This window comes from Hyla sarda, chromosome 13 (genome assembly GCF_029499605.1).
Source record: "Hyla sarda isolate aHylSar1 chromosome 13, aHylSar1.hap1, whole genome shotgun sequence".
Taxonomy (NCBI): domain Eukaryota; kingdom Metazoa; phylum Chordata; class Amphibia; order Anura; family Hylidae; genus Hyla; species Hyla sarda.
In genome coordinates this window covers 13,499,382-13,525,979 of record NC_079201.1, presented here as the reverse complement: position 1 = coordinate 13,525,979, position 26,598 = coordinate 13,499,382, and the positions used below count along the sequence as shown (strand labels likewise).

The 26,598-nt window shown below is 44.5% G+C and overlaps 2 protein-coding genes across 8 annotated transcripts in view; one reads left to right on the top strand and one right to left on the bottom strand.

Moving 5' to 3' along the window:
* SNX21 (sorting nexin family member 21) overlaps positions 1-26,598 on the top strand; it is a 120,414-nt gene that overhangs the window by 67,724 nt on the left and 26,092 nt on the right. The gene's annotated exons all lie outside the window — the stretch shown is intronic.
* Positions 1-26,598, bottom strand: part of TNNC2 (troponin C2, fast skeletal type) — a 72,943-nt gene that overhangs the window by 39,908 nt on the left and 6,437 nt on the right. The window contains exon 1 of one of the 2 annotated variants that reach the window (XM_056549774.1): positions 9,523-9,665. The exons of the other annotated variant lie outside the window; for it this stretch is intronic. Coding sequence (XP_056405749.1) covers positions 9,523-9,555 — 33 coding nt within the window. The 5' untranslated portion in view covers positions 9,556-9,665. Of the gene's footprint in view, positions 1-9,522; positions 9,666-26,598 lie in introns of those variants that run through there. 2 annotated transcript variants of the gene reach the window in all.

Below are 26,598 nucleotides of genomic sequence, written 5' to 3'. Positions count from 1 at the left end.
TGTAGTGCTACGGAATGGTGCCAATAAAAAAACCCGCAACAGTTATGTTCTCTGTATGCCCGGGATTAACTGCCTATTTGCTGGGAGCTTTCCAGTTTATAATGTTACTAACCCCCCCGTAAATGATAAATGTCACTCGTGGAGACTTTTTACTATCTGGTGGCACATTCTTGCAGCTAAGGTAATAAAACCGCCACCCTTCTCTCTAGGGCACGAGATAACAGGTGGCCGAGTGTGCCCATCAAAGCATTAAAGGGAACCCGTCACGTTGAAAATGCAGTTGAATCTGCAGGTAACGTGTTATAGAGCAGGAGGAGCTGAGCAGATGATATACACAATACAGCATAATCTGCAGATATCATGTTATAGAGCAGGAGGAGCTGAGCAGATGATATATACAATACAGTACAATCTGCAGGTATCATGTTGTAGAGCAGGAGGAGCTGAGCAGATGTTATATACAATACAGTACAATCTGCAGGTAACATGTTATAGAGCAGGAGGAGCTGAGCAGATGATATATACAATACAGTACAATCTGCAGGTAACATGGTATAGAGCAGGAGGAGCTGAGCAGATGATATATACAATACAGTACAATCTACAGGTATCAGGTTATAGAGCAGGAGGAGCTGAGCAGATGATATATACAATACAGTACAATCTGTAGGTATCAGGTTATAGGGAAGGAGGAGCTGAGCAGATGATATATACAATACAGTACAATCTGCAGGTATCATATTATAGAGCAGGAGGAGCTGAGCAGATGATATATACAGTACAGTACAATCTGCAGGTATCATGTTATAGAGCAGGAGGAGCTGAGCAGATGATATATACAATACAGTACAATCTGCAGGTAACATGTTATAGATCAGGAGAAGCTGAGCAGATGATATATACAACACAGTACAATCTGTAGGTATCATGTTATAGAGCAGGAGGAGCTGAGCAGATGATGTATATATATATATATATATACAATACAGTATAATCTGCAGATATCATGTTATAGAGCAGGAGGAGCTGAGCAGATGATATATACAATACAGTACAATCTGCAGGTATCATATTATAGAGCAGGAGGAGCTGAGCAGATGATATATACAATACAGTGCAATCTGTATGTATCATGTTATTGAGCAGGAGGAGCTGAGCAGATGATATATACAATACAGTACAATCTGCAGGTATCATATTATAGAGCAGGAGGAGCTGAGCAGATGATATATACAATACAGTACAATCTGCAGGTATCATATTATAGAGCAGGAGGAGCTGAGCAGATGATATATACAATACAGTGCAATCTGTAGGTATCATGTTATTGAGCAGGAGGAGCTGAGCAGATGATATATACAATACAGTACAATCTGCAGGTAACATGTTATAGAGCAGGAGGAGCTGAGCATATGATATATACAATACAGTACAATCTGCAGGTGTCATGTTATTGAGCAGGAGGAGCTGAGCATATGATATATACAATACAGTACAATCTGTAGGTATCATGTTATAGAGCAGGAGGAGCTGAGCATATGATATATACAATACAGTACAATCTGCAGGTGTCATGTTATTGAGCAGGAGGAGCTGAGCAGATGATATATACAATACAGTACAATCTGCAGGTAACATGTTATAGAGCAGGAGGAGCTGAGCAGATGATATATACAATACAGTACAATATGCAGGTAACATGTTATAGAGCAGGAGGAGCTGAGCAGATGATATATACAATACAGTACAATCTGCAGGTAACATGTTATAGAGCAGGAGGAGCTGAGCAGATTATATATACAATACAGTACAATCTGCAGGTAACATGTTATAGAGCAGGAGGAGCTGAGCAGATGATATATACAATACAGTACAAGCTGCAGGTATCATGTTATAGAGCAGGGGGAGCTGAACAGATGATATATACAATACAGTACAATCTGCAGGTATCATGTTATAGAGCAGGAGGAGCTGAACAGATGATATATACAATACAGTACAATCTGCAGGTATCATGTTATAGAGCAGGAGGAGCTGAGCAGATGATATATACAATACAGTACAATCTGCAGGTAACATGTTATAGAGCAGGAGGAGCTGAACAGATGATATATACAATACAGTACAATCTGCAGGTATCATGTTATAGAGCAGGAGGAGCTGAGCAGATGATATATACAATACATTGCAATCTGCAGGTAACATGTTATAGAGCAGTAGGAGCTTGTAACGCCTGCGCTCTGGCTTGACACGCCAGCCATGAGCGCTCTTTGCTTATGTCCCCACTGCTGGCGGGGCTGGGATTTGCATCGCGGGATGCACCCGCATGCGAATCCCAACCTGTTACTCACCTCCCTCATCTTCCACCTCTCTGTGTCCTCGCAGCCCCGAAGCGCATGCCCCCGCCTCCTAGGGCACACGCCGGAGCTCTTGCTCTTAAAGGGCCAGTGCTCAATTAATCAAGTGTCTACACCTGCACCCCTGTCCTTAAATATCAGCTCCTCCCTTGGTTCCCTGCCGGATCTTTGGTTGCCTAGTGCCATAGTGAAAGTCCTGTGTACCTGTTCCTTTCTACCTTACCTACCCTGCACCTGTGTTACCTGCCCTGACCTACTGCCATCTTGCCACGTCCTGCCAGTCTCCTTCTGTGCCACCTCCCAGCTACCTGTGTGGACTAGTCATGCCAAGGGTACCGACCTGGGTGCCGCGTGTCGCAGCAAGACCATCCCACTTTGCGGCGGTCTCTGGTGAAAGCCAACGGCACCTTAGACTCCGCTCCCTGGCACGGCTCACGTCATCATCCACACAGGCCCAGAGGATCCACCACCTGCCGTGACCCGTTACAGTGAGATCCGGCCATGGATCCCGCTGGGGTACCTTTGCCAGATGTCTCAGGTCTTTCGACCATCGTGGGCCCAGCAGTTGCAGCAGTTAGCCCATCAGGCGCAACAACTGAATCAACTTTCAGCCATGATGACAGCTTCTTGCCGCTCAGAAGCAACAACAGCAGTTGCCACCTGTTCCTTAGCCTCCTCCTGTGTCTGCAGCTTCTCCTGGGACCAAGCTTTGTTTGTCCTTGCCTTCAAAGCATGACGGAGATCCCATGCTATGTAGAGGCTTTGTGACACATTGTTCTATCCATCTTGAACTCATGGCGGATCTGTTCCCGACGGAGCGTGCTAAGGTGGCGTTTGTGTTCAGTCTACGGTCTGGAAAAGCTTTGGCCTGGGCTACTCCTCTCTGGGATTGTAGAGATCCGGTCTCCTTGAACTTGTCAGCCTTCCTTGCAGAATTCCGCAATGCATTTGAAGAACCCGCGCGAGCCTCCTCTGCCGAGACGGTTCTACTGAACCTCTGCCAAGGGAACGCCTCCATTGGCGTCTATTCGGTTCAGTTTCGCACTCTTGCCTCGGAACTTTCTTGGAACAACGAGGCCTTTTGTGCTACCTTTAAAAAAGGACTTTCCTCTGGAATCAAGGATGCTCTCGCTGCACGAGATTCTCCGGCTAACCTAAGCGAACTTATCCATTTATCCACTCAAATTGATGTGCGTTTTGCCGAGAGGCAGGAGGAACTTCCTTCGGGAAAAAGAACCTGCCCCAACACGGCATTTACCTCGTCTGGCCCCCATGTTCCAACATCCACCCCTACACTCTACTTTGCCTCTTGCTGAAGAGGCTATGGAAGTGGACCGTTTTCACTTAACACAGCAGGAAAAAGCCTGTTGACGCAATGAGAATTTGTGCCCATATTGTGCCAATCCGGAGCACTTTCTCAAAGACTGTTCTTTACGTCCTCCGCGTCCGGGAGAACGCTCTCAACTTGGACCAGTAGGAGTGGCTTCCCTAGATGTTAATACTACCTCTCCTCGCTTGACCACCGCGTTTCAAGTATTTTCCTCTGCCAAGACTTCTTTCTTCGCTTCTGCTCTTTTGGACTCTGTTTCCACTGGTAACATCATTGGTGCCTCCCAGGTCCATAACCACCGTCTTCCAGTCTCTCGTCTTGCTAAGCCCTTCTACATCTCTTCTGTTAATGGACAAAACCTGAACTGTAAGGTGCAATTTCGCATGGAACCCCTCGTCATGCAAGTAGAAAATTTGCTTAAGGAAATAATTGAGTTCTGTGTGCTACCACATTGTACTTCGTAGCTTCTTCTTGGTCTTCCTTGGCTTCATCGTCATTCTCCACATCTGGACTAAAAATCTGGTGAGATCACTAGTGTTGCTTGCGAATATTCGCAATTCGAATTTTATTCGCGAATATCGCATATTCGCGAATTTGCGAATATTCGCGAATATAGCGCTATATATTCGTAATTACGAATACTCGTTTTTTTTTTTTTTTCACAGTACACATCACAGTGATCATCCCTCTCTGCTTCCAGCTTATGTGGTGTAAGAAGGCTCTAATACTACTGTGTGAGACTGGTGTGCGAATTTTCGCATATGCGAAAATTTGCATATGCGAATTTTCGTATATGCTAATTTTCGTTTATGCACATTTATGTATATGTAAATTTTCGCACACGCGAATATTCGCATATGCGAAAATAAAACAAGAATATTACGAATATGCGAATATTCCGCTCAACAGTAGAGATCACTTGTTGGGGACAATATTGCCAAGATCACTGTCTTGTTCCTTCTGTGATATCTTCTGTGCCTGTCAAACTCAGATGTAAAGTCTTGAATTGGGGACATTCTTCCTTGCCAGTTGGTCACCTTAGAAGACGGAAGACTCAACGACAGAAGCCTGCAAGATCCTTACAGCCTTTACCCATTCCAAAAACTCCTTGGTCTCATGTAGTGGGGAACTCTCTGAATTCCAAAGAAGAGGGGAGACCAAAGGGGGGGTACTGTAACGCCAGCAATGAGCACTCTTTGCTTATGTCCCCGCTGCTGGCGGGGCTGGGATTCACATCGCGGGACGTGCTCACATGCGAATTCCAGCCCATCACTCACATTCCTCATCTTCCGCCTCGCCGTGTCCTCGCAGCCCCGGTACGCGTGCTCCCTTGGTTCCCTGCTGGATCTTTGGTTGCCTAGTGCCATAGTGAAAGTCCTGTGTTCCTGTTACTGTGTACCTGTTCCTTGCTACCTTACCTAACCTGCACCTGTGTTACCTGCCCTAACCTACTGCCATCTTGTCACTTCCTGCCCCTCTCCTTCTGTGCCATGCCACCTCCTAGCTACCTGTGTGGACGAAGAGTCGTGCCAGGGGTAGCGACCTGGGTGCCACCTGCTGCAGCAAGACCATCACACTTTGCGGCAAGCTCTGGTGAAAGCCAGCGGCACTTTAGACTCCGCTCCCTGGCACGGCTCACGTCATCATTCACACAGGCCCAGAGGATCCACCACTTGCCGTGACCCGTTACAGAGCTGAGCAGATGATATATACAATACAGTACAATCTGCAGGTATCATGTTATAGAGCAGGAGGAGCTGAGCAGATGATATATACAATACATTACAATCTGCAGGTATCATGTTATAGAGCAGGAGGAGCTGAGCAGATGATATATACAATACAATATGCAGGTATCATGTGATAGAGCAGGAGGAGCTGAGCAGATGATATATACAATACAATACAATATGCAGGTATCATGTTATAGAGCAGGAGGAGCTGAGAAGATTATATCTACAATACAGTACAATCTGCAGGTAACATGTTATAGAGCAGGAGGAGCTGAGCAGATGATATATACAATACAGTACAATCTGCAGGTATCATGTTATAGAGCAGGAGGAGCAGAGCAGATGATATATACAATACAGTACAATCTACAGGTATCATATTATAGAGCAGGAGGAGCTGAGCAGATGATATATACAATACAGTACAATCTGCAGGTATCATGTTATAGAACAGGAGGAGCTGAGCAGATGATATATACAATACAGTATAATCTGCAGGTAACATGTTATAGAGCAGGAGGAGCTGAGCAGATGATATATATATATATATATACAATACAGTACAATCTGCAGGTATCATATTATAGAGCAGGAGGAGCTGAGCAGATGATATATACAATACAGTACAATCTACAGGTATCATGTTATAGAGCAGGAGGAGCTGAGCAGATTATATATACAATACAGTACAATCTGCAGGTATCATGTTATAGAGCAGGTGGAGCTGAGCAGATGATATATACAATACAGTACAATCTGCAGGTATCCTGTTTTAGAGCAGGAGGAGATGAGCAGATGATATATACAATACAGTACAATCTGCAGGTATCATGTTATAGAGCAGGAGGAGCTGAGCAGATGATATATACAATACAGTACAATCAGCAGGTAACATGTTATAGAGCAGGAGGAGTTTAGCAGATTATATATACAATACAGTACAATCTGCAGGTAACATGTTATAGAGCAGGAGGAGCTGAGCAGATGATATATACAATACAGTACAATCTGCAGGTATCATGTTATAGAGCAGGAGGAGCTGAGAAGATGATATATATACAATACAGTACAATCTGCAGGTATCCTGTTTTAGAGCAGGAGGAGATGAGCAGATGATATATACAATACAGTACAATCTGCAGGTATCATGTTATAGAGCAGGAGGAGCTGAGCAGATGATATATACAATACAGTACAATCAGCAGGTATCATGTTATAGAGCAGGCGGAGCTGACCATTTCTGTCAGTCCAGGTAGGAAACACTTTTCTGGGATGCTGGAGGTTGCAGTTTTACAAGCACAGCAGGGGTGCAGATTGGAGAGTATGTCTTAAAGGGTACCTTTCATTAAAAAAAAACTTTTGATATATTATAGATTAATGTAGGCAGAATAACTTTCCAATAGCATGTTATAAAAAAAATATGCTTCTTTCTATTTAATTTTTCACTTTGAAAAAATGACCACTAGTGGTCTCCCTTCCAGTCCTGGCCGCAAGCCCATTTTATAGATTTCAGACTCATGCGGGAGTCCTCAATCTCAGACTGGAAAATTAAATAGAAAGAAGCATATTTTTTAATAACATACAATTGGAAAGTTATTCTGCATACATTAATCTATAATATATCAAAAGTTTTTTTGATGAAAGGTACCCTTTAAGTAATGTATAAAAGACCAACACAAGGCAGGTGCTAGATATACTTCAAACCTGCGTGTTGGTGTTACAAGGGTTAGTAGGGACGACACATAGATGTGGATAACTCTGTGCCCATCTTGTATTACTGAGTGTAATTTCAGTTCTCGTGCCAAATACCAATCACCACAAACAATTAATAGAAAATACTGGGGTTTCTAAGGGAAAACCATAAAAGGCTCAAATGAAGAGGCTCAGTCTAGTTTAGTTCAATAAACCAAGGCTATATTTTATGGGACCTTATTTAAAAACAATTCATGGAACTATGTACTACCTGAGAATACATGGCTTCTATTCCCCGTGCCAATCCCTTCACTGGCTCCCGTTACCCAACAAATTCGGTTTTAATAGTTCACCATGATATTGAAGACCATCCACAACCTGTCCCTCCATACGTCTCCTGACCTCATCTCCCAATACCGCCCCTCAGGTAATCTCCGATCCTCTCAAGACCTCCACCTATCCCCTTCCATCATCTGCACCTCACACAACCTTCCAAGACTTCTCCTGTGCTTTCCCATACACTGAAACTCCCTACTTGGACCCATCTGGCTCTCACCCACCATTAAAGGGGTACTCCACCCCTGACATCTTATCCCCTATCCAAAGGACCCCCATTATCTTGGCTGCGGCACTCCAGACATCCGGTTCATGGAGCGAACTACGCTTCATGCCGGATGACTGGCGATGTGGGGCGGAGGCTTGTGACGTAACGGTCATGACATCACGAGCCTCCAGCGCTCCGTCGCTGCACCTGACGCTCTAAACGAACGTCCGCTGCAGCAGGGAGATCCCGAGGGTCCCCGGCAGCAGGTCCCACGCGATCAGACATCTTATCCCTATCCTTTAAAGTTGTGCAACAGCAAGAACATTACCTCGTTTGTTCCTTCATAGAATTAATACTTTCAAGAGCAACCTGAAGACCCATCTCTTCAAGGAAGTCTACAACCTACAATCCCCCTGCTGCCCCTGTGCTACCCTATGAATGGCTGCTTCCCTACCTGCTCACGGATGATCTGATGTCCCCCCCTCATCGTGTCCCCCACCCCCTTGTAGATTGTCTTCCTACCTAAACCTCATGGGATAGGGAAAGAAGACTCTCTTAATTTTCGCATACAAGTCACAGATGAACCGATGGAATAATTCTCTATAGTTTACCAGGTGCCAAGGTCGGAACCACAGGGGGTGCAGAGGTAGCAGTTGCATCGGGACCATGGTGGCCCCAAAGACACCTCTGCCCAATAAGAAAACACCAATATTATAAATAGAACATGGCACCCTTATTACAGATTTTGAATTAAAGGGGTACTTTCCCAACATCCGTCCCCCCTCAGCCACTGATTGTTGGAGCCACCAGTTCCCTGTGCTGACACTGGGAAGAGCTGTGCCACGTCACTGGGCCCCTTTACAATAGCAACAGTGGTGGGAGCTCACTGAGAAGGTGAGTATAGATTTTTTTTTTGTTTGTTTGTTTTTTATATTGACCTCTTTGCCCTACTACTCTTTCCATAAAATAACATTTTTAGGCATTGCTTCTGAAAAAAAATCCTATACTTACACTTCCACCTCATTCTGACGGAGCCTGCACAGCACTTCCCGGTCTTGGTGTCGACACAGGAAAATGACTGCTCAGCCCATTGTTCCCCCTCAGCCAATGGTTGTTGGAGCCACCAGTTCCCTGTTCTGATACTGGGAAGAGCTGTGCCACGTCACTGGCCCCCTTTACAATAGAAACAATGGGGGGAGCTCACTGGAAAGGTAAGTATAGGTTTTTTTAATGTTTTTTTTTTTTTAACTTTCTGAGCAGGATTATTTATAAGAAGAAAAAAAAATACTCCCAGAATACCCCTTTAACTACAAATAAGCTGACTATAGGAATTCGAAGGCTGCTAAGAGTGTGTGATTTATAATAGTTTATTCTATATCCTGCAAATCTGAAAAGCTCATCAAGATGCCTGAGAGGCAGGTCTGTAGGGAACCCAATGCCAGGAACATGTCATCAGCCAAAGGTGCTAATAAATCACGGGCAGCGAGAGGAGACGGAAGATGACTTCCAAAAGATCTTTCCAGAGGTCTACATTGAATTAGAGTCAAACTGATCCACCAAGATACTAGAGCAGTGGTCGCCAAAGTGTGTACCTCCAGCTGTTGCACAACTACAACTCTGCACACTTCAAAGACCACTGGTTTACTACTGTTCTTGGGTATTACTTGTGACTAACTGTCTGAGCTGATGTGGCAGGAATGGGTTTTCAGCCATATTGATTGGTATTTCTACACTGATATGATTTTCTATCAGTATTTGGCTCACAAATCCCTCTGTTCTGCTGCTCACTCATTCTGAAATCCATTGCTCAGGAAGGGGTGTGTCCCAGGCAAGCAATGAGCTCGCCCACTGTCACTATGCATTCACCTGAGTCTGCTGTGCTGTGCTGGGTCTCTTCATCCAATCACTGCAGGCTGCCCTGTAACCCCCTCCTCTCTGTTTTCATGCTGCAGTCTGATAGGACAGGAGTGAGCACAGAGGAGTGTTAGTCCCGCCCTCACTTCCTGGACTTTGTCCCAGCCTGGGACAAAGATGATGCTCTCGATGTTCTCGATGGTATGGGGACCCCTAGTGGACATGATTTCTATAAAAAGGAGATACAATTTTTACATGAAGTATATTGGAAAGGGCAATGTTTTGGCAAGAGGTACAACATATAAAAAGTTTTTGTTTCTGACAGTGCCCATTTAAGATACATTACACTCACTGGTCATTTTACTAAGTAACACCAAAAGCTAAATCAGCCAATCACATGGCAGCAACTCAATGCTTTTAGGCATGTAGACAAGGTCAAGACAACTTGTTAAAGTTGAAACCGAGCATCTGTATGGGATGGATGAAAGTATGGCCACCAAGAATGGGTAAAAGGGGTCCAATGCAGGACTAGCAGAGTATACCTAGTAAAGTGGCCATTGGGGTGTATATAACTGTGGCCCTAAACCAGTTCCTCCAGTGAGCCGGAGTTACCCCCAGTGGAATACTGATGCTGTATTTATAGAATGGTCTGAGAACTTCTCCGCATTCACTCTTCGGCATGCGATCTAGGTTTCGTCTATACATAGTGTCTGTTGGTTAGCGACATTTTCCTGGTTATTGACACACAGAATGCACACGGTAACCTTCTGTACTGAGGTAAACGCACAAGAGAAACCGAAGTGCAGAAAACAACAACACATAAACACACGGGCGGATTTGCTTTCAAATTCATTGAAGTCAATGGGATCTGCGGCGGATTTTCAGCAGCAGAGATTCCGCTGCTGAAAATCAGCTACGGACAGCCGTACGGCTGTCCGTAGCTGATTTTCAGCAGCGGAATCTCTGCTGCTGAAAATCCGCCGCAGATCCCATTGACTTCAATGACTCTGAAACGAAATCTAAAGCTGAGTTTAAAGGGGTTATCCAGGAAAAAACTTTTTTTTTAATATATATATATCAACTGGCTCCAGAAAGCTAAACAGATTTGTAAATGACTTCTATTAAAAAATCTTAATCCTTTCAGTACTTATGAGCTGCAGAAGTTGAGTTGTTCTTTTCTGTCTAAGTGCTCTCTGATGATACGTGTCTCAGGAAACGCCCAGTTTAGAAGCAAATCCCCATAGCAAACCTCTTCTACTCTGTGCAGTTCCCGAGACAGGCAGAGATGTCAGCAGAGAGCACTGTTGTCAGACAGAAAAGAACAACTCAACTTCAGCAGCTGATAATTATTGAAAGGATTAAGATTTTTTTTTTAATAGAAGTAATTTACAAATCTGTTTAACTTTCTGGAGCCAGTTGATATGAAAAAAAAAAAAAAGTTTTTTCCTGGAATAACCCTTTAAAGGAGTAGTCCAGTGGTTACCCAGTGGTGAACAACTTATCCCCTATCCTAAGGATAGGGGATAAGTTGCAGATCGCGGGGGGTCCGACCGCTGGGGCCCCCTGTGATCTCCTGTATGGAGCCCCGACAGCCCACGGGAAGGGGGCGTGTCGACCTCCGCATGAAGCGGCGGCCGACACGCCCCCAATCTCCGGCTCTGCCATAGAGATTTATTGAGGGGGCGTGTCAGCCGCCACTTCGTGCGGAGGTCGACACCCGCTATCTGGCCGGAGAGCCTGGCCCCCGTACAGAGAGATCGCAGGGGGCCCCAGCGGTCGGACCCCCCGCGATCTCAAACTTATCCCCTATCCTTAGGATAGGGGATACGTTTTTCACCACTGGACTACCCCTTTAAGACAATGGGATGGAAGCCATGACCACTGAAGCAGACTAGGCTCTGTACGGGCAGGCATAATACACTGCATTACAGATCAGTACTGCAGGGTATTATACCTGCAATCAGTTCAGATAGTCCAGTCCCTTAGTAGGACAATGAAAAGAAATTGTAAAAAAAAAGAAAAAATTGGAAAAACACAATAAATGGAAAAAGGCCTGTGGAAAATGAAAGAAGCGATCTGATTGGTCGCTATGGGCAACTCGGTACTTTTTCTTCTAGACAGGTTTTGATAAATCCCCCCCTATATCACTACATAACTGTATAAGGTACCGTATTTTTCGCCGTATAAGACGCACTTTTTCTTCCCCAAAACTGGGGGGGAAAAGTTGGTGCGTCTTATACGGCAAATACCTGTCCTATTGCGGCGGTCCCTGCGGCCATCAACGGCCGGGACCCGCGGCTAATACAGGACATCACCGATCGCGATGATGCCCTGTATTAACCCTTCAGATCAAAGCTGACCGCCGCGTCTGAAGGGAAAATAACACTAACCCGGCTGCTCAGTCAGGCTGTTCGGGACCGCCGCGGTGAAATCGTGGCGTCCCGAACAGCTTACAGGACACCGGGAGGGACCTTACCTGCCTCCTTGGTGTCTGCTCCGTGCCGGGATCCCCTGTATGGCCGGCGCTCTCCTTCGTCCTCGTCACGCATCCCGTCCCATCATCCAATAGGAGTGGCGTGCGTAGCGACGTGATGGCGGCGACGGAGAGCGAGGATGCCGGGCGGCAGAGACGTTCTGGAGTGACGCGGACAGCCCGGGGACACAGTGACAGCGATGGAGGGCGACATCCAGGGCAGCGGTGACTGTCCGGAGCGGCGGGGACACGTGAGTATTACCTCCTATACCAGTGGTCTTCAACCTGCGGACCTCCAGATGTTGCAAAACTACAACTCCCAGCATGCCCGGACAGCCGTTGGCTGTCCGGGCATGCTGGGAGTTGTAGTTTTGAAACATCTGGAGCTCCGCAGGTTGAAGATCACTGTCCTATACTTTACATTGTATTTGGTTCAGAATCTTTATTTTCTAGATTTTTATCCTATAAAATTAGGAGCGTCTTATATGACGAAAAATACGGTAACATACTGTGTGTCAGCGTTTCTACGGATGTTGCAAAACTACAACTCCCAGCATGCCCAGACAGCCAACGGCTGGTTCAGAATCTTTATTTTCTAGATTTTTATCCTATAAAATTGGGAGCGTCTTATATGACGAAAAATACGGTAACATACTGCGTGTCAGAGTTTCTACGGATGTTGCTAAACTACAACTCCCAGCATGCCCGGACAGCCAACGGCTGGTTCAGAATCTTTATTTTCTAGATTTTTATCCTATAAAATTAGGGGCGTCTTATATGACGAAAAATACGGTAACATACTGCGTGTCAGCGTTTCTACGGATGTTGCTAAACTACAACTCCCAGCATGCCCGGACAGCCTTTGGCTGCTGGGATTTGTAGTTTTGCAACAGCTGGAGGCACCCTGTTTGAAAAACACCGCTGTCATGTGGACGTCTTTCAGCGCAAACCACCTGAAGCTTCTTTCCTCAAGAAGAATGAACCTTCTGAGATCAGCTACCTTACTTATTCTCTGATCGTTTGCCCCCGACACATTCTCAGGGTATCAGCTGGACATACTGTCACTAGAGCTTCCTGAATGTCAGGCGGTGACAGCCGTTGATATTTGTCAAATAGCCAGTTGAGTGCTGCGTGCACACATGGCCTCTACTTCTGGTCTTGAAACAACTTTGTGAAACCCCTTGGCCCCAAGTACATGACACATATTTACCACCGCGGGAGGCACTAGCCTTCATTTTGTCCAAAATCGTGCTTTTCATTTAGCCTTTTATTGCCTTTTACTAGCCGATAGTTTTACTGGCTCTTTTATTATAAAAGTCTTGCATGTGTAAAGCCGGTGGACGGCCATGGCCAGCACTGTCACTACTGGCACTTCCTTCTGCCGAGTTTCTGTCTGTGAGGCATGCGCTCTCCCCGACTGCTGCCATGCTGCTTTCTCTCCTGTTGTTTCCCAGGACACATTGTCTCGAGGCTCAGTTGAAGTCTGCAAGAGTTCCTTCTGTTTGTCTGAGGCTGGGTTCACATATATCCGGCGTTCAGCCTCAGGCTAAAACTCACCGCAACTGATTGCAACGTGTATCGCGTAACGCTATCTATATATCTCATAGCTATCTCGTATCTATCGATCTATCTCATATCTATCTCATATCTATCTATCTCATATGTATCTATCTATCTCATATCTATCTATCTATCTCTTATCTATCTATCTATCTCATATCTATCTATCTATCCCATATCTATCTATCTATCTATCTATCTATCTCATATCTATCTCATATCTATTTATCTATCTATCTCATATCTATCTATCTCATATCTATCTATCTATCTCATATATATCTATCTCATATATATCTATATATCTCATATCTATCTATCTCATATCTATCTATCTCATATCTATCTATCTCATATATATCTATCTATCTCATATCTATCTATCTATCTCATATCTATCTATCTATCTCATATGTATATATCTATCTCATATCTATCTATCTCATATCTATCTATCTATCTCATATCTATTTCATATCTATCTCTCATATCTATATATCTCTCATATCTATCTATCTCATATCTATCAATCTCAATCTCATATCTATCTATCTCATATCTATCTATCTATCTATCTATCTATCTATCTATCAGATATCTTTCTATGTATCTATATCTTTATTGGGACACTTAGGGAAGAATGATGAGTGTTTATACTATTCTGCCATGTGCTAAGCAATGCCACAGGCAGAGGAGCAGACAGGGAATGAATACCGCAAGTGCAATGTTCTGCATAAGCTCTGGCTAGCGAACTAGCAATAGTGTTGTGGGAGGAGAATAGGCATGGTGGGGGACTGTAATGAAGAGCTGAGGGTAAGCAATGCATCATGGGAATTGCCGTACCGAGCGATTGCTTAACTAGGAATTAGACTGTGTTCACACTACCTTTGTAGTGTTTGTGAACCGGATGCGGCTGTGGGGAGCGAAAACCGGGCGCTCCCGTATCCCAGCCGGATCTGGCCAGAACCCCATTCATTTCAATGAGCCGACCGGAGTCAAATGCTGACTCCGGTCGGCTCATTTTTGCCCCGTATACGGTTTTCTGCCCGGACCTAAAATCGTGGTAGAACGGGCCGGGTCCGGATGGGATACGGGAGCGCCCAGTTTTGGCTCCCTCCAGCCGTATCTGGTTCCCGTGTTGCCAAATCGTTGTGTGAACCGGCTTGTGACATCATAGCCCCACCCCCTCATGATGTCACACCCAGCCCCCTCAATGCAAGTCTATGGGAGGGGACGTGACGGTAGTCACGCCCCCTCCCATAGACTTGCATTGAGGGGGTGGGGCATGACGTCATGAGGGGGCGTGGCTATGACGTCACGAACTCCCGTCTCCAGCGTTTGGAACAGTTTGTTCCACGCGCAGAGCAGCAGAGAACCCCTTTAAGTTCTTCACCTCCACTATGTGAAAGATGTTCAGTAAAAGTAACCCCTTATGCTGAAACACCCTTTGAGTCCCGGTGTCTTGGTTTACATAAAGGGCCTATCACACACCACCTGCCGGGACGTTCTCACTAGGAAGTACCTAGCTTGACCAGGACCCTGAATGTGTGCTAAGACAAGACCCGTCTACCTGCTCTTGACTATCTTTCCACCTGCCCAATACCTTAGCTTGAACCCCGACTTGACTTCGCCTGACCCTTACTTCTATTATAAAATCTTAATCCTTCCAGTACTTATCAGCTGCTGTATGCTCCAGAGGAAGTTGTGTAGTTCTTTCTAGTCTGACCACAAGGCTCTCTGCTGCCACCTCTGTCTATGACAGGAACTGTCCAGAGTAGACGCAAATCCCCATAGGAATCCTCTTGTGCTCTGGACAGTTCCTGACATGGACAGAGGTGTCAGCAGAGAGCACTGTGGTCAGACAGAAAAGAACTACACAACTTCCTGTGGAGCATACAGCAGCTGATAAGTACTGGAAGGATTAATATTTTTTTTAATAGAAGTAATTTACAAATCTTTTTAACTTTCTGGCACCAGTTGATTTAAAAAAAAAAATGTTTGTTTGGAGTACCCCTTTAAACTAGAATCATTCCGGTCTATGTTGGGTTTAACTAGACCCCTCCCTAAAGTTCTTGGGGGCAGTAGTAAGTCTGGAAAAAGTAGACCTTCCTCTACGAGGCGTTTTGGACAATATGGACACCAGGGCGCCGGCTGGATTTAATTATCATAATGATTAAATGTATTTCTATTGATACATATTTTATATATTCTACCATTGTCAGGTCTTTTTTGGTATTTTTGTATATTTCATGTGTGTTTCATTTCTTCTGGATGCTTTCTATATCTTCATTTTACAGTATGATGCTTATTCTTTGTTTGTGCAGAAGTTACAGTATATAGTCTTTACCTTGTGTTTTTGATTTACATAGGGTTGTGCCGATCATTTTCCGGTCGGTGTACACACCTTATGCCAGTGTTTCCCAACCAGGGTGCCTCCAGCTGTTGCAAATCTACAACTCCCAGCATGCTCGGACAGCCTTCGGCTGTCCGAGCATGCTGGGAGTTGTAGTTTTGCAACAGCTGGAGGCACCCTGGTTGGGAAACGCTGGTCTATGTAAAGGAAAGGTCCTGTACAGTACACGCAATGTCCTAAAAAAGTACATTACTAAAGGAGCAGCTAACCGTGGTACAGGTAAAGAGTACAGAACATGTAATACCTCCCTGTACTGTAAGGGGCACTACCAGACACCAGTCAGTGCATGCACTTCAGTAATACAGGTAAAGTGTACAGAACATGTAATACCTCTCTGTACTGTAGGGGGCGCTACCAGACACCAGTCAGTGCATACACTTCAGTAATACAGGTAAAGAGTACAGAACATGTAATACCTCCCTGTACTGTAAGGGGCACTACCAGACACCAGTCAGTGCATGCACTTCAGTAATACAGGTAAAGAGTACAGAACATGTAATACCTCCCTGTACTGTAGGGGGCGCTACCAGACACCAATCAGTGCTTACACTTCAGTAATACAGGTAAAGAGTAGTACAGAACATGTAATACCTCCCTGTACTGTAGGGGGCGCTACCAGACATCAGTCAGTGCATGCACTTCAGTAATACAGGTAAAGAGTACAGAACATGTAATACCTCCCTGTACTGTAGGGGGCGCTACCAGACACCAGTCAGTGCATACACTTCAGTAATACAGGTAAAGAGTACAGAACATGTAATACCTCCCTGTACTGTAGGGGTCGCTACCAGACACCAGTCAGTGCATACACTTCAGTAATACAGGTGTTTTACCAGTGAATGCCCATTCTGATGGGTCAGTTTTTCCGGCAATTGACACGTCTCACAGATCTGGACTGTCTGTACATTGTATACTGAATCTGGTTTCAAGTTACGATGGTCTAGAAAAGACCATTGTATGTTGAAACTATTGTATGTTGAGACCATTGTAAATTGAGGGATTGCAAATCGGTGGGAAACGAGAAATGAGGCATTTTGGACAATCTTGATCTTCTATGGGAGGATAATTCGGGCCATTAGAGCTTGCACTTGCTCTCGTATTAGCCGTCTTCTTTTACGGAGTGAATTTGTTGCCCTATTCATAGCATCTACACGTAACACAGTAGTCTTGTCATTAGCTCCTTACTGAGTGTAGAATGAAGTGCCACATGTTGGTTATGGCTGAGCCAGAATCATACCCGCTCTGATAGGGATCTCTAAATATGTTCACACAGATAAAAGAAGAAGTTTAAAGGGGTACTCCGCCCCTAGACATCTTATCCCCTATGCAAAGGATAGGGGATAAGATGTGTGATGGTGACCCCCGCGATCTCGGCTGCGGCACTCCAGACATCCGGTGCACGGAGTGAAGTGACTGGCGATGCGGAGGCTCGTGACATCACGTTCACGCCCCAATCATGAGATTACGGCCACGCCCCCTCAATGCAAGTCTATGGGAGGGCCCGTGACGTTACGAGTCTCTGGCGCTGCACCCGATGCTCTACATGAACGCCGGGTGCAGCAGTGAGATCAGGAGGATAGGGGGATAAGATGTCTAGGGGCGGAGTACCCCTTTAACATCTGCCTCAGCATAAAATCAGCGTAAAAGCTGCCTCTGATATATATATTTTTTTTACACGTGGGTATAAATGCTGGCTAGATGGGGCTTGTCATCAGGATTCAGGGCACACATTTCCAGTGCCTAAATATATGAGCCTTTTTGTTATTATGCAAATATGGCTCAAGTGCCCAGGGGGTGTTCCCCAGCACTGCAAAATCCTAGGGGTCACCAGATCATCTCTTCTGACAGGAAGTTGTGTATTTCTTTCATTTTCAGTATAGTATTGTCTCTGTGCTTAAGCCCTCTGACCAACTACTACAGCCTACATCACCACCTCTTCCCAGCCCACACAGCCCTATCTATCTATCTATCTATCTATCTATCTATCTATCTATCTATCTATCTCATATCTATCTATCTATCTATTTCATATCTATCTATCTCATATCTATCTATCTATCTCATATCTATCTCATATCTATCTATCTATCTCATATCTATCTATCTCATATCTATCTATCTATCTCACATCTATCTATCTCATATCTATCTATCTATCTATCTCATATCTATCTATCTATCTATCTCATATCTATCTATCTATCTCATATCTATCTATTATCTCCTATCTATCTCATATCTATCTATCTATCTATCTATCTCATATCTATCTATCTATCTATCTCATATCTATCTATCTATCTCATATCTATCTATCTATCTCATATCTATCTATCTATCTCATATCTATCTATCTCATATCTATCTATCTCATATCTATCTATCTCATATCTATCTATCTCATATCTATCTATCTCATATCTATCTATCTATATCTTTATTGGGACACTTAGGGAAGAATGAGGAGTGTTTCTATCATGCTGCCTTGTGCTAAACAATGCTACAGGCAGAGAGAGGAGCAGACAGGGAATGAATACAGAGAATGCAATGTTCTGCAGAAGCTCTGGCTAGGGAACTAGCAATAGTGCTGTGGGAGGAGAATAGGCATGGTCTCAAGGGGCGACACGCCTTCTTTACCGTGAGAACTGTGAACTCATGGAACAGTCTACCTCAGGAACTGGTCACAGCAGGAAAAATTAACAGCTTTAAAACAGGGTTAAATATATTCCTGGAACAAAATAACATTAATGCTTATGAAGAAATATAAAATCCCAACCCTTCCCCAATATCCCACCACACCCCTACCCTTCAATTCCCTGGTTGGACTTGATGGACATATGTCTTTTTTCAACCGTACTAACTATGTAACTATGGTGGGGGACTGTAATGAAGAGCTGAGGCAAAGCAATGCATTATGGGAATTGCCGTACCGATTGCGATTGCTTAACCAGGAATTAGTGAATAGTGATTTTGGCTGAAAGGAGTTTAATATCCACAAAACAAATACATTGTTGGTGGCTCCAGAACTGGGGCAGACACCTAAGCAGTGCTACATGCTTCTGCAGCATTTATTTCCCTGTAACATTGGCGTACACCTTCTAAACATTCCCTAGTTGATTCAATAGGAAATCAAAAACGCACTTTTTTTTATTAAAGGGGTACTCCACCCCTAGATAACTTATCCCCTATCCAAAGGACAGGGGATAAGATGATTGATCGCAGGGGTCCTGCCGCTGGTGACCCCCGGGTTCTCGGCTGCAGCACCCCAGACATCCGGTGCACGGAGCGAACTTCGCTCCGTGCCGGATGACTGGCGATGCGGGGCGGAGGCTCGTGACGTCACAGTCATGCCCCGCTTGTGACATCAAGGCCACGCCTTTCAATGCAAGTCTAAGACTCCCTTAGACTTGCGTTGAGGGGGCGTAGCTGTGGCGTCACGAGCCTCAGACGCTGCACCTGATGCTCTAAATGATGGGAGGGGAGGGGATAAAATGTCTAGGGGCGGAGTACCACTATAAGGCATGAACATACTGTAACAGGCAGGGATGTCAAATGTTTGTAAAATAAAGAATAAAGTCTGTGAGTTTTTTTAAGCTGGAAGAGGTTGTTTAGGTCCGAATACTCCACAACAAAGGTGTCGTGATCCTATTTGCTGTAAGTCCATTGTCTGAGACCACGGAGAAAGGTGACTTTTTGTGATCCCTCCGCTTGGCTTTGTTGCTGTGTGGTGGCCATTGTAGTCGTGGGGCTGATACGGCCCAGAGCCAGGGGGCTCAGCCTGGCACCATGGGTGCGGTTAGGATTTTGGGTCGATTCTGGTGCTGCATCGGCAGCAGTGGTCACCATGCAATGTTGCACCTAATAAAGTAGGAAAAGGTCACTATAAAGTGGCAAGTGGGCTTATCCAGATTAAATGTACACTGAGGACCTCGGGGGAGATTTATCAAAACCTGAGGAAACGTTGCTGAGTTGCCCATAGCAACCAATCAGATCGCTTCTTTCATTTTTCAGAGGCCTTTTCAAAAGTGAAAGTAGAGATCTGATTGGTTGCTATGGGCAACTCAGCAGCTTTTCATTTTTCAGAGGCCTTTTCAAAAGTGAAAGTAGCGATCTGATTGGTTGCTATGGGCAACTCAGCAACTTTTCATTTTTCAGAGGCCTTTTCAAAAGTGAAAGTAGAGATCTGATTGGTTGATATGGGCAACTCAGCAACTTTTCATTTTTCAGAGGCCTTTTCAAAAGTGAAAGTAGCCATCTGATTGGTTGCTATGGGCAACTCAGCAGCTTTTCATTTTTCAGAGGCCTTTTCAAAAGTGAAAGAAGCGATCTGATTGGTTGCTATGGGCAACTCAGCAGTTTTTCATTTTTCAGAGGCCTTTTCAAAAGTGAAAGTAGCGATCTGATTGGTTGGTATGGGCAACTCAGCAGCTTTTCATTTTTCAGAGGCCTTTTCAAAAGTGAAAGTAGAGATCTGATTGGTTGCTATGGGCAACTCAGCAACTTTTCATTTTTCAGAGGCCTTTTCAAAAGTGAAAGTAGCCATCTGATTGGTTGCTATGGGCAACGCAGCAACTTTTCATTTTTCAGAGGCCTTTTCAAAAGTGAAAGTAGCCATCTGATTGGTTGCTATGGGCAACTCAGCAGCTTTTCCTCTGGACGGGTTTTAATAAATCTGCCCCCTCAAGTTTATTCTTATAAATTTTGCATACCAGCGATAGATCGCTGCACTAGAAATGGATGTGCGGTTCAAGTCTTTCTAAAGGTTTACGGCAAAGCCCGATGGTTGTCCCATTTCTTTGTACCCACCATCTATTGGCTCAATCAGACAGGAGTGCCTCTGTGGAGGACTTGGCACAGATCTCTAAAACCACAAATGAAACAGCAATTCAAACAAGTTCCCTGTAGAGAACAGGGTGGGGAATCCCAAACTTTAAAGCCACATCGAGCTAATGTGGCTGAAGTAAAAGAAACAACAACAACGAGTTCTATATAATGACATAGTTAGTACGGCTGAAAAAAGACAAATGTCCATCAAGTTCAACCAAGGAGGTGAAGAGGAGGAGTATGCACCACGCCACCTTATTCCACTTATTTCATTCAGTCTCCTCGTTTAAAGGGGTATTCTGCCCCTAGACATCTTATCCCCTATCTCCCTGCGGCACCCGGTGTTCGTTTAGAGCTTTGGGTGCCGCGCCGGAGGCTCGTGACATCACGGAAACGCCCACTCCAATAGACTTGCATTGAGGTGGTGTTGCCGTGGCATCACAAGCGTGGCATGGCTGTGAGGTCACGAGCCTCCGGCGCGGCACCCAAAGCTCTAAACGAACTCCCATTAACTTGAGGGGGCGTGGCCGTGATGTCATGAGCGGGGCATGAACGTGACGTCACGAGTCTCCGCCCCGCATCGCCAGTCGTCCGACACAGAGCGAACTTCGCTCCGTGCACCAAATGTCTGGGTTGCCGCAGCCAAGATCGCAGGGGTCCCCAGCAGTGGAACCCCCGCGATGAAACATCTTACCCCCTATCCTTTGGATAGGGGATAAGATGTTTTTCAACAGAGAACCCCTTTAAGTACGTGCCCACTCAACGTAGACCAGGACAGGAAGGTGTTTTCCATACCTGTCCCATAACTCCCCTTCTTGCCTTTCCCAGACCCATATTGGAATATTTATTTGTGAACATGACTGCTATGTCTCCATAGTCACTTTTAAAGGGGTACTCCGGTGGAAACCTTTTTTTTTTTTTTTTAAATCAAAATTTAAACAGATTTGTAAATTACTTCTATTAAAAAAATCTTAATCCTTCCAGTACTTTTTAGCTGCTGAATACTACAAAGGAAATGGTTTTCTTTTTGGAACACAGAGCTCTCTGCTGACATCATGACCACAGTGCTCTCTGCTGACATCTCTGTCCATTTTAGGAACTGTCCAGAGCAGCATATGTTTTCTATGGGGATTTTCTCCTACTCTGGACAGTTTCTAAAATGGACAGAGATGTCAGCAGAGAGCACTGTGGTCATGATGTCAGCAGAGAGCATTTGGAGAAGATTCTAGAAGGCTGGCAAGTTTTTGGGGCTGATATATGCGACTAAATAAAATTTACGCTCATCCACAAAGCTATATATAGGTTCAACATTCCTCCTCAGCCTAATGCCCCTCAAAGGTTAGTGACTTGTTGAAATGCACTGACCCTAAAACTGACCTCCTTCATAATATATGGTTATGTCTCTACACAATAAGCGTCTCGACACTTTTTCATGATGTCTTACTAGAGTAACCTGTTTCGGAAAACAGCCCATGCAATGATTTTGGTAGCTACATGTGCCCTTTTGGTGCGTAGGACCTACATAGTAACTGTGCTAGAAGAAGGATGGACATGGTGGAAGGAGAAGTCACAGAAGGGATTACAAAGATGGAGTTTACATCAGTGATCCCTCTACTCACAATGGTTTCAGATTACAATATTTTCAGTCTTTTCTGGACCATCGTAACTTAAAGACTGAACATACAATGTACAGACAGTCCAGATCTGTGAAACGTCTCAATGGCCGGAAGATCTGACCAATCAGTGGTAAAACCCCTGTATTACTGAAGTGCATGCACTGACTGGTGTCTGGTAGCGCCCCCTACAGTACAGGGAGGTATTACATGTTCTGTACTACTCTTTACCTGTATTACTGAAGTGCATGCACTGACTGGTGTCTAGTAGCGCCTCCTACAGTACAGGGAGGTATTACATGTTCTGTACTCTTTACCTGTATTACTGAAGTTCATGCACTGACTGGTGTCTGGTATCGCCCCCTACAGTACTGGGAGGTATTACATGTTCTGTACTCTTTACCTGTATTACTGAAGTTCATGCACTGACTGGTGTCTGGTAGCACCCTCTACAGTACTGGGAGGTATTACATGTTCTGTACTCCTCTTTACCTGTATTACTGAAGTGTATGCACTGACTGGTGTCTGGTAGCACCCTCTACAGTACTGGGAGGTATTACATGTTCTGTACTCTTTACCTGTATTACTGAAGTTCATGCACTGACTGGTGTCAGGTAGCGCCCCCTACAGTACAGGGAGGTATTACATGTTCTGTACTACTCTTTACCTGTATTACTGAAGTGTATACACTGACTGGTGTCTGGTAGCGCCCCCCTACAGTACAGGGAGGTATTACATGTTCTGTACTCTTTACCTGTATTACTGAAGTGTATGCACTGACTGGTGTCTGGTAGTGCCCCCTACAGTACAGGGAGGTATTACATGTTCTGTACTCTTTACCTGTATTACTGAAGTGTATGCACTGACTGGTGTCTGGTAGCGCCCCCTACAGTACAGGGAGGTATTACATGTTCTGTACTCTTTTACCTGTATTACTGAAGTGTATGCACTGACTGGTGTCTGATAGTGCCCCCTACAGTACAGGGAGGTATTACATGTTCTGTACTACTCTTTACCTGTATTACTGAAGTGCATACACTGACTGGTGTCTGGTAGATCCCCCTACAGTACAGGGAGGTATTACATGTTCTGTACTCTTTTACCTGTATTACTGAAGTGTATGCACTGACTGGTGTCTGGTAGCGCCCCCTACAGTACAGGGAGATATTACATGTTCTGTACTACTCTTTACCTGTATTACTGAAGTTCATGCACTGACTGGTGTCTGGTATCGCCCCCTACAGTACTGGGAGGTATTACATGTTCTGTACTCTTTACCTGTATTACTGAAGTGTATGCACTGACTGGTGTCTGGTAGTGCCCCCTACAGTACAGGGAGGTATTACATGTTCTGTACTCTTTACCTGTATTACTGAAGTTCATGCACTGACTGGTGTCTGGTATCGCCCCCTACAGTACTGGGAGGTATTACATGTTCTGTACTCTTTACCTGTATTACTGAAGTTCATGCACTGACTGGTGTCTGGTAGCACCCTCTACAGTACTGGGAGGTATTACATGTTCTGTACTCCTCTTTACCTGTATTACTGAAGTGTATGCACTGACTGGTGTCTGGTAGCACCCTCTACAGTACTGGGAGGTATTACATGTTCTGTACTCTTTACCTGTATTACTGAAGTTCATGCACTGACTGGTGTCAGGTAGCGCCCCCTACAGTACAGGGAGGTATTACATGTTCTGTACTACTCTTTACCTGTATTACTGAAGTGTATACACTGACTGGTGTCTGGTAGCGCCCCCCTACAGTACAGGGAGGTATTACATGTTCTGTACTCTTTACCTGTATTACTGAAGTGTATGCACTGACTGGTGTCTGGTAGTGCCCCCTACAGTACAGGGAGGTATTACATGTTCTGTACTCTTTACCTGTATTACTGAAGTGTATGCACTGACTGGTGTCTGGTAGCGCCCCCTACAGTACAGGGAGGTATTACATGTTCTGTACTCTTTTACCTGTATTACTGAAGTGTATGCACTGACTGGTGTCTGATAGTGCCCCCTACAGTACAGGGAGGTATTACATGTTCTGTACTACTCTTTACCTGTATTACTGAAGTGCATACACTGACTGGTGTCTGGTAGATCCCCCTACAGTACAGGGAGGTATTACATGTTCTGTACTCTTTTACCTGTATTACTGAAGTGTATGCACTGACTGGTGTCTGATAGTGCCCCCTACAGTACAGGGAGGTATTACATGTTCTGTACTACTCTTTACCTGTTTTACAGCTCCCAGCAGATCTTTCTTACTTTTGTATGTAAGGACTTACTTTATCTGTAGTAGTTATCTACCTTTTATTCTTTAAAGGGGTACTCCGCCCTTAGACATCTTATCCCCTATCCAAAGGGGATAAGGCCTTGTCTGTGGGGCCTACTGTGAGGATTGGTAGTGGGGTCTACAGTGAGGTCTGATGAAAGAAAGCCTGAGAGAGATAAGCTGAGCCTAATGAATAGAAGTGGTGATGAGTCACAAATTCTGCAGAGGAAATTCAAGAATCAGGACCCACCAAGAGAATTAAAGGGGTACTCTGGAATTTTTTTTTTTTTTTATCAACTGGTGCCAGAAAGTTAAACAGATTTGTAAATTACTTCTATTAAAAAAAAAATCTTAATCCTTCCAGTACTTATTAGCTGCTGAATACTACAGAGGAAATTATTTTCTGTTTGGAACACAGAGCTAGCTCTCTGCTGACATCATGACCACAGTGCTCTCTGCTGACACCTCTGTCCATTTTAGGAACTGTCCAGAGCAGCATGTGTTTGCTATGGGGATTTTCTCCTACTCTGGACAGTTCCTAAAATGGACAGAGATGTCAGCAGAGAGCACTGTGGTCATGATGTCAGCAGAGAGCTCTGTGTTCCAAACAGAAAATAATTTCCTCTGTAGTATTCAGCAGCTAATAAGTACTGGAAGGATTAAGATTTTTTAATAGAAGTAATTTACAAATCTGGCATCAGTTGATTTAACAAAACAAAAAAAAGTTTTCCACCGGAGTACCCCTTTAAGGTGGATGAATTTCCACATTACGCAAAAATAAAAGATCAGTTACACGGCGGAATCCCAACGGGGCTTGAATTTTGGCGGAATTCTGTGTCCTGGGAACACAGTAATTCAGCCGAATTTCCACGCAAATTTAGCAATTTCCGTAAATTCTGCCATGTGATCGGACCCTCAGGTTCATACTGTCGCAGCAGAATGATTGTCTAGGGCCCTTTTGATGCAAGTTCTATGCAAGTTTTTAGGAGCCCAAAATGATGAAGCCAATGGTTCTTCACAATGGAATGATGTTCTCCCAACTTCAGACTACCACCTCCCCCCATGGGCCATAGGGAGAAGTGTTAGTCTGAAACCTACTCCAGAGACAGCCCTGACACCTAATAGCAGACGGAACAGGTGGGCAGAGACTGGTGGTCTCTATTAGGTGAGGGTCTGGATCGCGGATTTGTCTGGAGCTCTGTTAAAGGGGTACTCCGGTGGGAAACTTTTTTTTTTTTTTTAAATCAACTGGTGCCAGAAAGTTAAACAGATTTGTAAATTACTTCTCTAAAAAAAAATCTTAATCCTTCCAGTACTTATTAGCTGCTGAATACTACAGAGGAATTTTTTTTCTTTTTGGAACGCAGTGCTCTCTGCTGACATCATGAGCACAGTGCTCTCTGCTGACATCTCTGTCCATTTTAGGAACTGTCCAGAGCAGCATATGTTTTCTATGGGGATTTTCTCCTACCCGGGACAGTTCCTAAAATGGATAGAGATGTCAGCAGAGAGCACTGTGCTCCTGATGTCAGCAGAGAGCTCTGTGTTCCAAAAAGAAAAGAATTTCCTCTGTAATATTCAGCAGCTAATAAGTATTGGAAGGATTAAGATTTTTTAAATATAAGTAATTTACAAATCTGTTTAACTTTCTGGCACCAGTTCAGTTGATAAAAAAAAAAGTTTTCCTCCGGAGTACCCCTTTAAAGGGGTTCTCTTATTTGGACACTTCCAACATTTTAGATCTTTTTTTCTAACAAGCGTTCACCCCACTGGGCCCAACAGCGCTCGGGTGCAATCTGTTGGCAAACCTGGAGGTAAGTATTCAATATCTGTGCAGCGCCACCAGAGGACACATTAGGAATTACATGGTACTAATTCTAATCAATAGTGCCCAGTATTTATCATTGTGTTTACCCTTTTTTTTCCG